At 48.6% G+C, this 13,181-nt stretch overlaps 1 protein-coding gene and 1 long non-coding RNA gene across 7 annotated transcripts in view; one reads left to right on the forward strand and one right to left on the reverse strand.

The window, feature by feature from the left end:
- Positions 1 to 454: 454 nt before the first annotated feature.
- The window catches only part of LOC144940676 (uncharacterized), a 52,571-nt gene continuing 39,844 nt past the window's right edge, over positions 455 to 13,181 (reverse strand). For all 6 annotated transcript variants that reach the window (XM_078866969.1, XM_078866973.1, XM_078866972.1 and 3 more), the window contains exons 9-13: positions 11,786 to 12,023; positions 10,238 to 10,571; positions 9,686 to 9,777; positions 8,481 to 8,636; positions 455 to 7,906 (exon numbers count right to left, since the gene is read on the reverse strand). In XM_078866969.1, the coding sequence (XP_078723095.1) occupies positions 7,646 to 7,906; positions 8,481 to 8,636; positions 9,686 to 9,777; positions 10,238 to 10,571; positions 11,786 to 12,023 (1,081 nt within the window). In that variant the 3' untranslated portion in view covers positions 455 to 7,645. The remainder of the gene's footprint in view (positions 7,907 to 8,480; positions 8,637 to 9,685; positions 9,778 to 10,237; positions 10,572 to 11,785; positions 12,024 to 13,181) is intronic.
- On the forward strand, positions 7,837 to 10,351 carry LOC144940680 (uncharacterized). The gene is made up of 3 exons (XR_013639156.1): positions 7,837 to 7,920; positions 9,689 to 9,858; positions 10,269 to 10,351. It is a non-coding gene; the product is annotated as an uncharacterized LOC144940680 (long non-coding RNA).

Genomic DNA, 13,181 nt, shown 5'->3' on the forward strand with positions numbered 1-13,181 from the left:
TGTGGCCTTAAAAGGGAAACATATATAAAAGGCAACGTTTTGGCAATTGGTTAACACGTCGCCTCCAAATGAATAAAATATAATCGGCGACGTTTAGGCCATTATATATATAGACTCGGCCATTGGCCAAATCGTTGCCTATTATATATTTTACCTTTGAAGGCCACAGTGTTATTGACAAACGTGTTGAGTTTTGGTTGTTGTTAATTGTGATTGTACACCACTGCCAACACACCCAACGCAACATTACCAGATTCATTCAGGTAAAATACAGATTTGCCGATATTTTGGTTGACTATATAAAAAAGGTAATTGATTGAACAATCAAATCTCTCTCAAATGAAAACATATTGAGACATTAATATTGCCAAAAATGGAAAAAATTTGCTGAGATATATATGGAAAAATATAAATTGAGAGCCAGAAAACAAGACACGCGAAATTAATGCAATGATCACCAATTATATTTAATGTGGACAGTGATGAAGTGTTGGTAGTACAGTACTACCAACACATCACAATTAACATCAACATAAAACATCTTCACCAATTGCAACCTCAGCACCAGAATCACTTGCTAAATCGTCAGCAGCAGCAGCACCAACAACCGTTCGCCACTAAGTGACGGTAACGTCATCACGGCCCTTGTGTCAGGTTAGGTGCACCTTGCGGCCACGTGAAGTATCAAAGGCTCGTTGTGGGCAGGTCACGGGACGGACCCAGGGGTTATAGGGCGACTGAGATGATTTACAGATGCAGCAGCACCACCATAAACAAAGCATCGCCTGCATCTTTATCTGAGCATCATCAGCATTGCCATCCCTAACACCGGCATCACCTGGTTATCATGGGCATCAGTGTCATCAGCACCAGCATCGTCATCAGCGGCAATACCAGCAGCACCGTCAGTACCAGGCACTGCCATAATCAGCGTCAATATCACCAGCAGCAGCAGCAGCAGCATTATCAGCACCATGAACAGAGCCACCAACAACCAAAAACAATAATAATAAATTATCTTTATTTAAACACTGTTTTGCCGTGGTACATACACATCAAGCGTGCTGCTGAATAAGTGGGGGCCCGAGCTGGGTTTCGGTTGGATTCGCATAGTGGTTCGTGTTAGACGCAGCCCCGGGACGGCGCCTACCCAGACCCATAGAGGACCGATACCTAACAGGGACTCATTCGAGCCCATGTGGAAGTTACCCAGACTCGTCTACGATTGTTCCAGATTCAATTGTGGGCAACCTAAAGCCATCTCGCCCAGACCCACGTGAAAATCGCTCTGATTTACACGGACCTACCTCGACCTACTTTGTACTCAATCAAGACCCATGTGATAAACATGGAACTCAGTAGAAATACCGACTGAGACCATACCCTGTAACAAAAACTGCACTTGCCCAGCCCCACCCGGATTCATACGGATCAAACTAGGACTCAACCATACCCACCTGGGACTCGCTCCAGAACCACGTGGACCCACATGGGGGACCCGGTAGAGACACCGACCGAGATTATACCCTGAACGCAAACCGGACTCACCCAGAACCACCTACGGTTTCAGCCTAGACCCACCTTGCACTCGCCACAAACCCATCCGGGACTTATTACAAGACCCACCTGGCCCAACGTGGGACTCAGTGGTCAGAAATAACCTACCGAAACTGTACCCTGGATGCAAAAAGGACCCATTCCAGAAATCACGTGGAACATCAACCTGGGGTCCAACCCGGTTGCCCCCCCTGCTCAGCAGCCCCCCTCCCTCGCCGCGTGCCGTGACGGTGGCGTGACAGACGAGAGAGGGGGAGTGGGGGAATGACCGACGACGCTTCATGCACACGGAAAGGGAACGTGGGGAAAGGAGGAAGGGGGTTGAGAGCCACGTGGCAGCTAGCGCACACCGTCACGGCGCCACCGAGATATTAATCGTTACACCGTTATTACACGCCAAGACCCTGCGAGCAGTCAGACGGAAAGTCATTGTGGGAGACGCCAGGGACATCACCCGGCCAGCATGCTCGCCAGTGTTACACATCCTGTGTTGATGGGAGATGCACCACCGCATTGCTTCAAAGAACATTTTATCTGGGAGGGCTCAGCCAGGGCACGTTAATGGAGCTGACAGCCTCTCCCTCCCTAAGCCCTGCCTACTTGGTATAGCCACCGCCCACTCCTCCACTAGCACCACCCACAAAGGGAGTGGCCTCCTCGCTTTCTTTGTGACGTTGGGCCCCTTTCCCTCTTCTGCCAACCCCGCTCACGACCGATTGTAAATTGCACGATGATCAGTCTTGCTACGGGACATGTATTTATTTAACATTGATTGTTGTTGCTGCTGCCCTGATTTCTATTTGCTTTATTGCAGCGTTTAATTCATTTGTTTGACCTTTCGTAATTTTGGTGACCCCTTTTGGCCACTCTTGCAAATGAGACTCTCATCCTGGCCTCTGAAGTTGTCACCTGCGTAAAACATCAACTTGAAATCTACTCAGCCCCCCCCCACCCTTTGCCGTATCATCAGGCCGGGTCGAGCATAAGGCTACAATATTTGAAACAGGGACAGTCACTTTCTGGGAAATGTGCCCAGAGCAAACCAAACCAAAAGTGGTTTAAAAACTTTAACTCCTTTAACCACGGGTGCCCAATTGTCAAAGCGAGGCTACCACTATTGTCACGTAAGATAGCAACACTCTAATTCGCATTGTGTACATTATATATACATCCCCTTTCGTGAATCCACTGCCACGTGGCTTTATTTGACCATGCTTCACCACGCTGGTCAGTGCAGGTTTGGTTGAGAGTGCGGGGAGCATTGAAGTATAGCACAACGTATGTTTTGTTGTTGTTGTGCTGCCCCCCTCTGGTTCTCCACCCCCCTCACCACCTCGCATAAGCCAAGAACAACCAGATAACGCATGGTGGCAGCCCATCCAAGTACTATGCAGGCCCCATTTTGCTTAGCCTACTGAGACCTGATGATAAGTGCGCGCATTAATTTGCGGGTGATTTTGGTTATAGGGCGGTTCTACATCACCAATTGTTGCTCTGTCTTCCTAAATCAGGTGGCTGACAATCAAGCCAGGTCAGCGTCACCAAGACGATGACATCAAACACCTTATTAATATCTCCCAAAATGATTTGCCGACCGATTGTTCACGACAACGTGGCGCTGTAGTAATATATATTTATCTCTCGTCTCGCACACATTACCCCCGAGATGACTGGAATTGTCACCGACCGGAGATCACATTATGTTACATTTTACAGTTACTGTATCTTAAATTAAATACTCCCATTTAGCATATACTTTGTGTGGATCGTAAATCATCATGAAACGAGGATTAAAACAAGGTAAAATAAAAACACGTTTACATTTCATTGTTTGGGGATAAAATACATGTTTAAAGTACATTCTCTATTTGGCCTTTTATTATATATATTGTGTGTGTATATATATGTATTTGGCAAGTGGCTGGTAAGTTAGTGATCATATACAGGCTAAGAAAAAATACTGCAATAACAACAGTCAGATAACAAAAAAATATATTCCTGTTCATTATTGCACACATTCAATCAACGTGTGTATGATCACGTGAGCAACTTCGTTATCAATTGTGTGTGTGTGTATGTTTAGTCTTTCAATGACGTCTGCGGCATACATACTGTGCACGTTATATATACACACACTATATAACACGTTTCTATTGCTTGCACCGAGATACTGAATGTCCTAAATAATACTCCTATTCAGGTTGTATGTAAAGTGTACACCAAAGTACACCTATTTATCTCCATACCCCGCCACGGTTGGGTCAGCCAAGTCGGCAGAATACTTGGGGAACACGATCGTACAGACCTAAGGGTTCGACGAGTTTGAATCCTGGCCAGGGTTTGACTCAGCCCCATCATCATCATCATCGGTGGCTAAAATAGCTTCCAACCTGGCTAGGCTTCAGCACGTGGCGCACAGAGATGCTCGTGGGTTGCGTTAATAAAGCACAAAACATTGGGCAAACCCACCAGCGGAACGTGGAATTTCCACCACTGGCTCAGGATCGACAACAGGGGGCGAGTGTGGCCAAGCCCAGTGCTCGAAAGATCGCTGGAGAAACTTGGGACACCTGTCTGGACTCCTAACCACCGTTGATCTATCAACCGACTCGTTTTGCATAACTACCTGAATGGTACTAGCCTACGTATTTATATATATACTGTAATGATGTTTATGCTCATTGAAGCCCTTTAATCAATATTTACAAGTAACGCGCATAGTAATCAATACAGTACGCCTTTTAGTCAATACAGATGCACAGCTGACGTACAGCACATGTCCGTGAGTGAATGGATGGACGAACGATCGTCCTTTATTTAACTGGGTCAGAATCGCCGGTGAGATTAAAGTCTCGATAGCAAGGGATACCTTGGGAGGCCGGAACGACTTATCTTAACGCGAATGTTTTTTGTTATAAATTGTATTTGCCGAATAGTGTGTCTGCATCGTGTTTAACGTGCACTTCAGAGCTTTGGTTTGTGTTCATGAAAAATTAAGTTATCCCCGGGGCGGGAGGGGGTTGGTGTGGGGCGACAGTGGTAGAAATCGAACTGGTGAAAAACTTCAATCGGTGGCAAGTAGTGAGCTGTGCCAACCGCCCGGCCAGGTTGACCACGGCCACCGCCGTCCCCACCACCGCCCCCCTATGCGAACAGAAAAAGACGATTCAATGAAAACGATGCCGTTTGGGAAACGGCACGAGTCTGTACGCGGTGTCCACGTGACATGTATGTTGAACTTCTTTCGCACCGTACGTAGCCAACCGTGCGAATCGGCGGTGGGAGGGGGGGGGGGGAGAACACCAATCTAAACACGAAAAGCAGTTCTCAAGAAATGAGTTTTAGAACTGCTTTTTGTGTTTAGTTTTGTTGTCCTTCCCACGCACCTCCGACGTGCGCCAAAATCCCGTGGTGTCTTGGAATTTATCGTGTTGGGACGCGCGATTCCTTTAGCTTTGTCTGAGAAACAAAACAGGACGAGAAAAGAAACGAGGCGTTGAAAAGAAGTGCAAACAGGACACCTTCAAAGCACGAAAACGAACATCAAAAATGACATGACAAATATTATCAAACATTTGAATGTGTGATTTTAAATTTGTGAGATAATATCATAAAATTTGATCAAATCTTTCAAAACCTAAATTCGATTAAGTTCATTAACACTTCCAATGTAAGGCATGCCAAACATATGATGCACGTGTAGCATACATGTGAATACCGAAAATGGTTTAACAGTATGCGATCGAGTCACGCTTACGTGGAAAACATACTAACTCAACAGGATCATAAACACGTGCAACACGATATTTTTTCTTTTATTTATTTTTACCTTTTAATGCGGATGGCAGTAAAATCAATGAGAGCCATGCATGGTCTACGAGTGACAGACTTGAAGTCAAATTGGATTAGTGGTCGATTTATAATAAAATAAATCAATATAGGGAAAACACGGACTTAAAACTAAACTGGAGAGAGCATCGTTATCAAGGCAGAAAGATATGTAAGACACAAGGCAAAGATGTTAAATATACGCGGCAGAGAGATATTAAGAGATGTCGGCTACACAGCAGAGGTAGACATATGGTAGATGTTGTACAACGAGGGCGAGAGGTGTAAAATACAAGGCAGTCTCCATCTCCAGGTTCTGATCGGCTCAAAGGAGTTTCCCACTTGTAGCAAGCATCCTGTCCAAGAGCGTGATCACTTCATCGCAACCCAATGTGCCAGTCGAGCTGTCTGTGACACGGGGGGGGGGCGGGGGGGTGGGAAAGACGTGCGCATTCCAGAGACTCGAACGGACACAGCGGGGTTATCCTTCAACGCGGTTGGGACCCCGGACCCCAGACGAGACACCACAGAATCTCTTTCCATAGGCGGACGACACTTCGATGGGCCACCGTCTTTGCTGTAACCACTGGAGGGCACCCCTCCACGCTTTCTGGAGAGCGGCTCACCACGTGTCCACTATATATATATTGAGCCCTCCAGGACTTGAGCATACCAAATAAAGTGAACGAGCAATTTTATGAAACAAGTTTTTTTTTTTTGCGTAGTCATTGGTGGCCAGGCTGAGACCAACAAAAACGCTCGCTGAAGAAACTGGCGCAATCTCAGGCAACTGCCTAGATTCTAACGAAGGTTCTCAACAGTGCTGGCTTGGAGCTCAAACATGGATGGTATGAATCACCAAAACCACCCGGCCACCTCAACAACCTTAAACCGATTTCACTAAAGTGAAAGCCAAATCGGAGACAACTCCACAACTGAACCTTCGGACTGATTGGCAGAATGCAACAATCTAAAAAAAGGCCTGCTCAATCTTTGTCACAAGAAGAAATTCGTTGATTTCTAAGTTTTGCGCACAAAAAAAAGACAAGCAAGCAAGCAGCCCCAAGGCTGAGGAAAGAGGAGCCATTTTGTGTATTCAAAATATAAGCTGCAGGAGACAGCCATTTCGGCAATGGAATGGGCACGAGAAGAGACTTACGGCTCTTAGGTCACCGCCAAATTGGAAATGTTTAATTTGTGTCAACGTGGTGCTAAGCAGCATTTGATGCATCCATCCACAATGACAATTCCGCTACCAGATTTGGCTCTATAGCAAAAACATAAATAAACCATTCTTTGACCAATCTTTTAACGTTTGTTTCTGCATTTCACAAGTGCCGTGCGAAATTACATTGTTTACAACACGCACGTCAGACACCGATGTTGCTTTCTGTTGGTTTATCAAAGTGAAAATCAAGCACATGATGAAATCCTGGAATACCTTTGCAAGAACTGGTTTAGCCAGCTAGGTGTCATAGTGCCGTTCCTAAAAAATATGTACTCACATTAATTCAGGACAAGCGGCCTAAAGATATCTGATGCAATAAACTTCTTTACACTAAGGTTCACAAGCCAGGGCATTAAAACCCTGACTGGGACACCAATAAGCTTAGGCTTAGTGTCTGAACTGACCGAGGCTTGGGCATATCTTGCGGACTAAATCCTGGAGTCATAGTCCTCTGGCTGCCAGGCATGATGCAGGCTATAGCCAAGTTTCAACGTCAGGCCTAGCATGCTAGCAAAATTTAAACCTGGGCTCAAAGGACTTGGGCCTAAAAACTCGTTACACAATGGCATGATCTTCATGTACAATGTAGGCTAAGACCTGGACTGAGCCATTGGCCTGGTGCACTACAGCATAAATAACCCAGAACCTCACATCAAGCACATTAAAGCCTGGACTGGGCCTCAGGTGTAGCATACTGTACAGCGTCATAGCCACAGCCTTAGCCTCACATCTAGCACACTGCAGCATAGTGCTCTGTGACTTGGGCCAAGTGCACTACAGCCTAAACAACCCATTTCCACAAACCAAGTGGAATGCAGCCCAGACTGAGCCTCAGGCTTAGCACACTGGAGCCTGGTCTGTGCCTTGTGGCTGGTTCACTACACCATAAACAATCCAGAGTCTCACATCTTGTGAACTACAGCCTAGACAAGTATACTCTTAGTTCTTTCGGTAAAGTCACGTAGGTAAAAAAATGAAAAATAAATAAATAATAATAAAAAGCCTAGACAAGGCCTCAGCGGGCCCAGCACACTACAGCCTGGTCTGGGCTTCTGGCAGGTACACGTCGAGGCTCTCGTTGCTCTCCGTCGTCGAGCGCTGCCGATACGCCATGGGCCGCTTGGGCGCGGCGGGCGAGCGGGCTCGTGGCTCCGCTGTCTCGATGGACGTCTGCTGCGCGATGCTGGTACGGGGCCTGGGCTGGGGCCGCGGCGACGGGGGTGGCAGCGGCGGTGCCATCAACTGAGGGGTTGGAGTTTGCGACGCAGATGATGGCACGGGTGTGCTCCGCTCCTGTTTGGACGACAGTGAGTTTTTTTGTTAGTCTTTGCCAAACGTCTCTCTGTGTGTGTATGAGCTAGGGTTACCACCTCAGGTACGAAAAACTGGGACATCTTGGAAAGAAGAACAACTCACAGAAGAAGGGAGAGTTACATGTATGTGTATTGACTTGAGTGGTGTGTCATTACGCAACTGACACAAACCAGGACTTCCAATGTTCCAGCAAGACTTACAGATTTGCTATGACAGCTATCCCATAAAGACAAATCCTGGAAAAAAACCAGAACAGGTGATAGATAACCTTAGTACGAACGTGGGGTGCAGTGGCACGGGCATTAGCATGCTGCGCTACAATCCAGGAAACCTGCGACCGATTCCCAGTGGAGCGTTATATCTGAACTGGTCCTGGGCATCCTGGTGTAAAGGAGAGCCGCCTTCCCCTGACATCCCTTACATCGGTAAACACCAGCATTGGCCCGGTGTGGTTTTTTCACCCTCTTTCAAAGGTTCTCCCTAACAGCACTTACCCCAACTGCCCGTGTAGGCAGACGCAGGTGACCCTGTGTCTTTGTGTATGAGCGTGCACCTCTGGGGAGGGAGTTCTGCTGCTGCCGACCCAGCCACGCGCTCGCAGACGTTCAACTTGTTCAAAGCGGCGTTGCACATCCCTCAGTGGGATCTGCAGCAGCTCCCAGAAGCCGGCCAGGTCCTCATCAGTGGGGCGCAGCTCTGTTGATGGGTCCTGGTGCACAACACACGTTAATGTTGCACTGGCTCCCAGTGCATATCCGGATAGTGTAAAAATATCTGCCCATTAAAACTCTTAACATTTTTTTTATTTTACCAGGTAAGACCCACCAAGCTATACAGCTCTTCTTTGGATGCGACCTGGCCACAAATTATAGCTCAATTAAGTGGCTTATCATGTGGAAATGTATAGCAGCCAAATACTCTCAATGCACGATTTCAAATGTGGAGGGTAAAACCGGAGAACCCGGATAAATATCCACACGACGGGGATGACATGCAAACTCCATGCATACCAGGTGAGGTAATTAACATCCCATCACGGTGGCGCCCTATGAATACACATGGCCTACATAAACAAATGTCCGGTCTACTTGTCCAAAACCCTCACACTCAAAGCAGATCTCGTATAAGGGGGCTAATTTTCGCTCTGCAGACAGCTCTGACGAGGACGTCCCGCATGTTAAAAACAAGCGTGGGGAGCGAGTCTTCTCGTACGCCGGGGCCTAAGGCTTGAAACTCGCTTCCCAGCCAACTGCGTGCCAAGAAAAAAATCAAATATCTTGCGGAAACTTCTAAAATCTTACCTTTTAACCTGGATTTTAATGCTTGAACTCAGAATTAATAATATAATGCGTTGCTGGTCAACATTGTAAGCAGCACAATATAACTTACTTTCATAGTTGGTAACGTGTATGCTGCAGGTGATGTGAGTGTGCACACTACAGGTGATGTGAATGTCCACGCTGGTGGTGATGTGGATGTTCACACTACAGATGATGTGAATGTGCACACTGTAGGTGGTGTGAATGTGCACACTGCAGGTGGTGTGAGTGTGCACGATGCAGGTGGTGTGAATGTGCACACTGTAGGTGGTGTGAATGTGCACACTGCAGGTGGTGTGAGTGCGCACGATGGAGGTGATGTGGATGTTCACGCTGGAGGTGGTGTGAGTGTGCATGCTGGAGGCACAGCTGATGTTCAAATCAAGTTGACGGTGGTGGTGGTATAATTGGGGCTGGACGTGCGTGTGGCTTTGCTCACCAGGTTGTCCTGACAAAGCCTCTGGAACTGCTGCCACTTCTGGGAGAGCAGTAGTCGAGTGGAGCCCACGGCGCTGCGGATCACGCCCAGCGCTGCACAAGACAACCACAACCGCTATCAACGCCACCTTCGCGGCATCAACTGAAGCCACTGCCTAGCTAACTAATCCGGACGTAAACCCATGAGTTGCTATTCATCCAGCCATACGCAATAGACACAGAGGATAAAACAAAAACTATTACATTTGTTCGCAAAATGTATTCACTTAACTATTTGTTCATTCATTTACCAATTAATTGACTAATTTGACTACATATGGTTGCTCATTCCCCCACACTTCCTCGTGCCGCCGTCTATGTATGGACGTATGTTGAACTTCTTTCGCACCATACATAGCCAACCGTTCTAATCAAGAGGTGCGGGGGAAGGCCAACTAAACACAAAAAGCAGTTCTAAAGAAATCCGTTTTCAATCGAGATTTCAAAAGTACAGAAGCACATCTGTGTGCACGGGGCCACGATATCATGAGTCGTCGTAGGGTCACGGGGTCACCTTCCTCCGGCACGTCCGTGTCCTCCGCCAGGTCCTCTGCGTGGCGGCACAGCGCGTCGAGGCGCTGGCCCTCGGACCGCAGTCGCACCAGATACCAGTGAGCGTCCCTGGCCGCGGAGGTACCGGCCGTCGACGCGCCGGGGGAGGGGACTCCGGCGATGGGGATTCCCCCGGCCGGGGCCGCGGAGAGAAGGGGGCTGCGACTACGCGAGGCCCAGGGTCCCGGGGACACGGCAGGGCTTGGGGACGGGGCCCGAGCTGTCCCCTGCGCGTGCTTGTGCGAGTGCGTGTGCGTCTGGGTCTGCACGCTGCGAGAGTGGCATTGCCGTCCCTCCTACGACACACGTGGCGGCGCCGGGCAACGAGACGGGAAAAAAGACACGGGCGAGAATATAATGACACAAAGAATGACAGAGGCAGATCACCCAGACCTAACCTCACATTCAGTGGCGGCTCCTGCAAAATCTCTCAGGGGGGGCAAATGTCTGGATGATTGATAAGGATAAGGTCCACCCATGCAATGGATAAATTAACAGCTTAAGCATGTAAAGGCAACTTCACTTCTTTAATATTAATGCAAAATAAAGTGACTCTTACAATACATCTTGTTTGTTTCTATACTCACTATTATTACAATCCACTCAGTTTCTTTTATTAAAGATTCCACTAGGTGGCGACAAATAATATTGTTGGATGAAACGTGCTTACGTATGATGACGTAAGCACGTTAGTGCGAGCCCTCCCGGAAGCCATAGAGAATGCATTGCAGCGCCCGCCGTTCGAAAAAACATATCTTTGAATGTAAGTCTATGGGAACACTCTGGGCGATTCTCAGCCGGAGTGAAATCGCCCAAAAAGAGGCGGTACTCCACAGAACGTAGCATGACGCTGATTGGACTATATCCAGAGGCACAGTAACGGCTCGCGAAACTCGGTGGTTGAATGACATTGGTGGTGCGTCGCCCAATCGCCCTAATGAAGAAACCGCCCCTGCTCACATTCATATAGCTCCAACCCTAGACCTAATCTAGTTTCCATACAGCCCCAGCCCTAACCCTACACCTAGCCTAGCTGTAAAATAGCCCAAGCTCCAACACAAGACCAGACTTGGCTTCACCATAGCGCTAAGATTGGTTGGGATTTGAACGAGTTTGAACGAGTTCAAATCCCAAACAATCCTAACTTACTCTTTGGTTCTTTCGATAAAGTCACGTAGGTCCGTCATCAGATGACAGACGCTTGTGTTGCGCCCGAAACGTCGTGATTTATTTTATTTTATACCTACGTGACTTTAACGAAAGAACCAAAGAGTATGGATTCCTGCAGTCACGAAAGCTTCAAATCAAAATCCTAACTTAGCTCTAATTTTGCTCTAACACTAGAATTAACCTTACTTTAACCCTAGCTCTAACACAGCCCTAGCCCTGGCAGTAACCCTAGCCCTAACCCTCGCTCGAACACAACCACAACTCCCGCCCTAACCCTAGCCCTTGCACAGCCCTAACCCTGGCCCCAACCCTCGCACGAACGCGAGCGGCGCTCTCCCACCCGCGGGTGCTGGCGGTAGCGAGGGCTGGCCGCGTGGCGTGAGCGGTGGGAGCTGCGGTGCGGGCTGTTGCCGGTGCCGCCGGTGGTGTTTGCCGACGACGAGGACGAGGGCCGCTCGGGGAAGCCGGGCCCCCCGGGGCTACGAGCGCTGCCCAAGATGCGCCTGGAGATCTCCTCCACCTCCAGGTCGGCCTGCACGCTCGTCGCCACGCTGTTGGAGCGAGTGTTGCGCCCGCATCTGCACGTACACGCGCACGCACATACGCACAGCGCGTGCACGCTTACACCGGCGGTTCTCAACCAGTGGGTTGCGCCGCAGCCGGGAGGGCACAGGCTGTGGGGTGGATACTGTGCAGGAGACACCTCCGATTAGCAACATACATACGTACACACAAACTTAGAATGTGTATGTGGAACGGCAGGGTTGCTTTGCGGTGACAAAACACACTCATGGACAACGTGAAACAACTGCCGTACTAACACTGCACTGGCTAGAGGCGTGGACAACAGTGACTCGTGTGCGACAAGAGACATCTGTGTTGGGAGTTTTGCTGGCGGGGGAGGGTAAGCACCGGTGGTCTTTTGGAGGCTGCCAGACCAAAAAGGTTGAGACTGCCAGCGAGTGTCCATCATCATTTAATATTCTTACCATGTTTCCCATGCAGCGCAACTCGAGGAGCCAGAGAAAAGGGGTATTTGATTCAATTACTCACAAAGGAAGTGGTTTCAGACCAAATACAATGCTCGAAAACTAAATAAAAACAGGAAAAAAACCACACGACAAATGAGTGAACAAAATTAAAACGCCGAGCTGTTGGGTCTTCGCTCTTTTTTGTTTTGCCCACTCCGTTAGAGTTACTCACGCCCCGGCACGGCGCACTTGCCTGACCGCCTTTGTCTTCTCAGTGCTGAAATGTTACATGCTGTACCAGGTGCTCGTTTAAAGACAAGGGAAGACAAAGACCCCCCCGTAAAGCCTGAATAGACTGTTGGGGCAAGTGCTGTTTGCGAGCACCTATGAAGACTGTCACGGCACACGAGGGGGTGGGTGGCCAACACCATGCCCGGCCGCCGTTATCCCCCCAGTGGTGATATTTAAACACCGCACCAGGTACTCATTTTTGCTGAGTTGACCTAGGTGAGGCCCATGACTGGTTCAGATAATCGTGACTGGTGTTGGCCATGAACGGGAATCGAACTCAGGTCACCGGGCCCCTAGCACAGTGGGATAACCACGACACTACACCTCCCCACATGAATACAAAGACAAAGATCTCCTGTATAGCCTTAACAGACTGTTGGGGCAAGTGCTGTTCGTGAGCACCTATGAAGACTGGCACGGCACACGAGGGGGTGGGTGGCCAACACCACGCCCGGCCGCCTTTGTTTCGCCAGT

Source organism: Lampetra fluviatilis, chromosome 23 (assembly GCF_964198595.1).
Source record: "Lampetra fluviatilis chromosome 23, kcLamFluv1.1, whole genome shotgun sequence".
NCBI lineage: Eukaryota > Metazoa > Chordata > Hyperoartia > Petromyzontiformes > Petromyzontidae > Lampetra > Lampetra fluviatilis.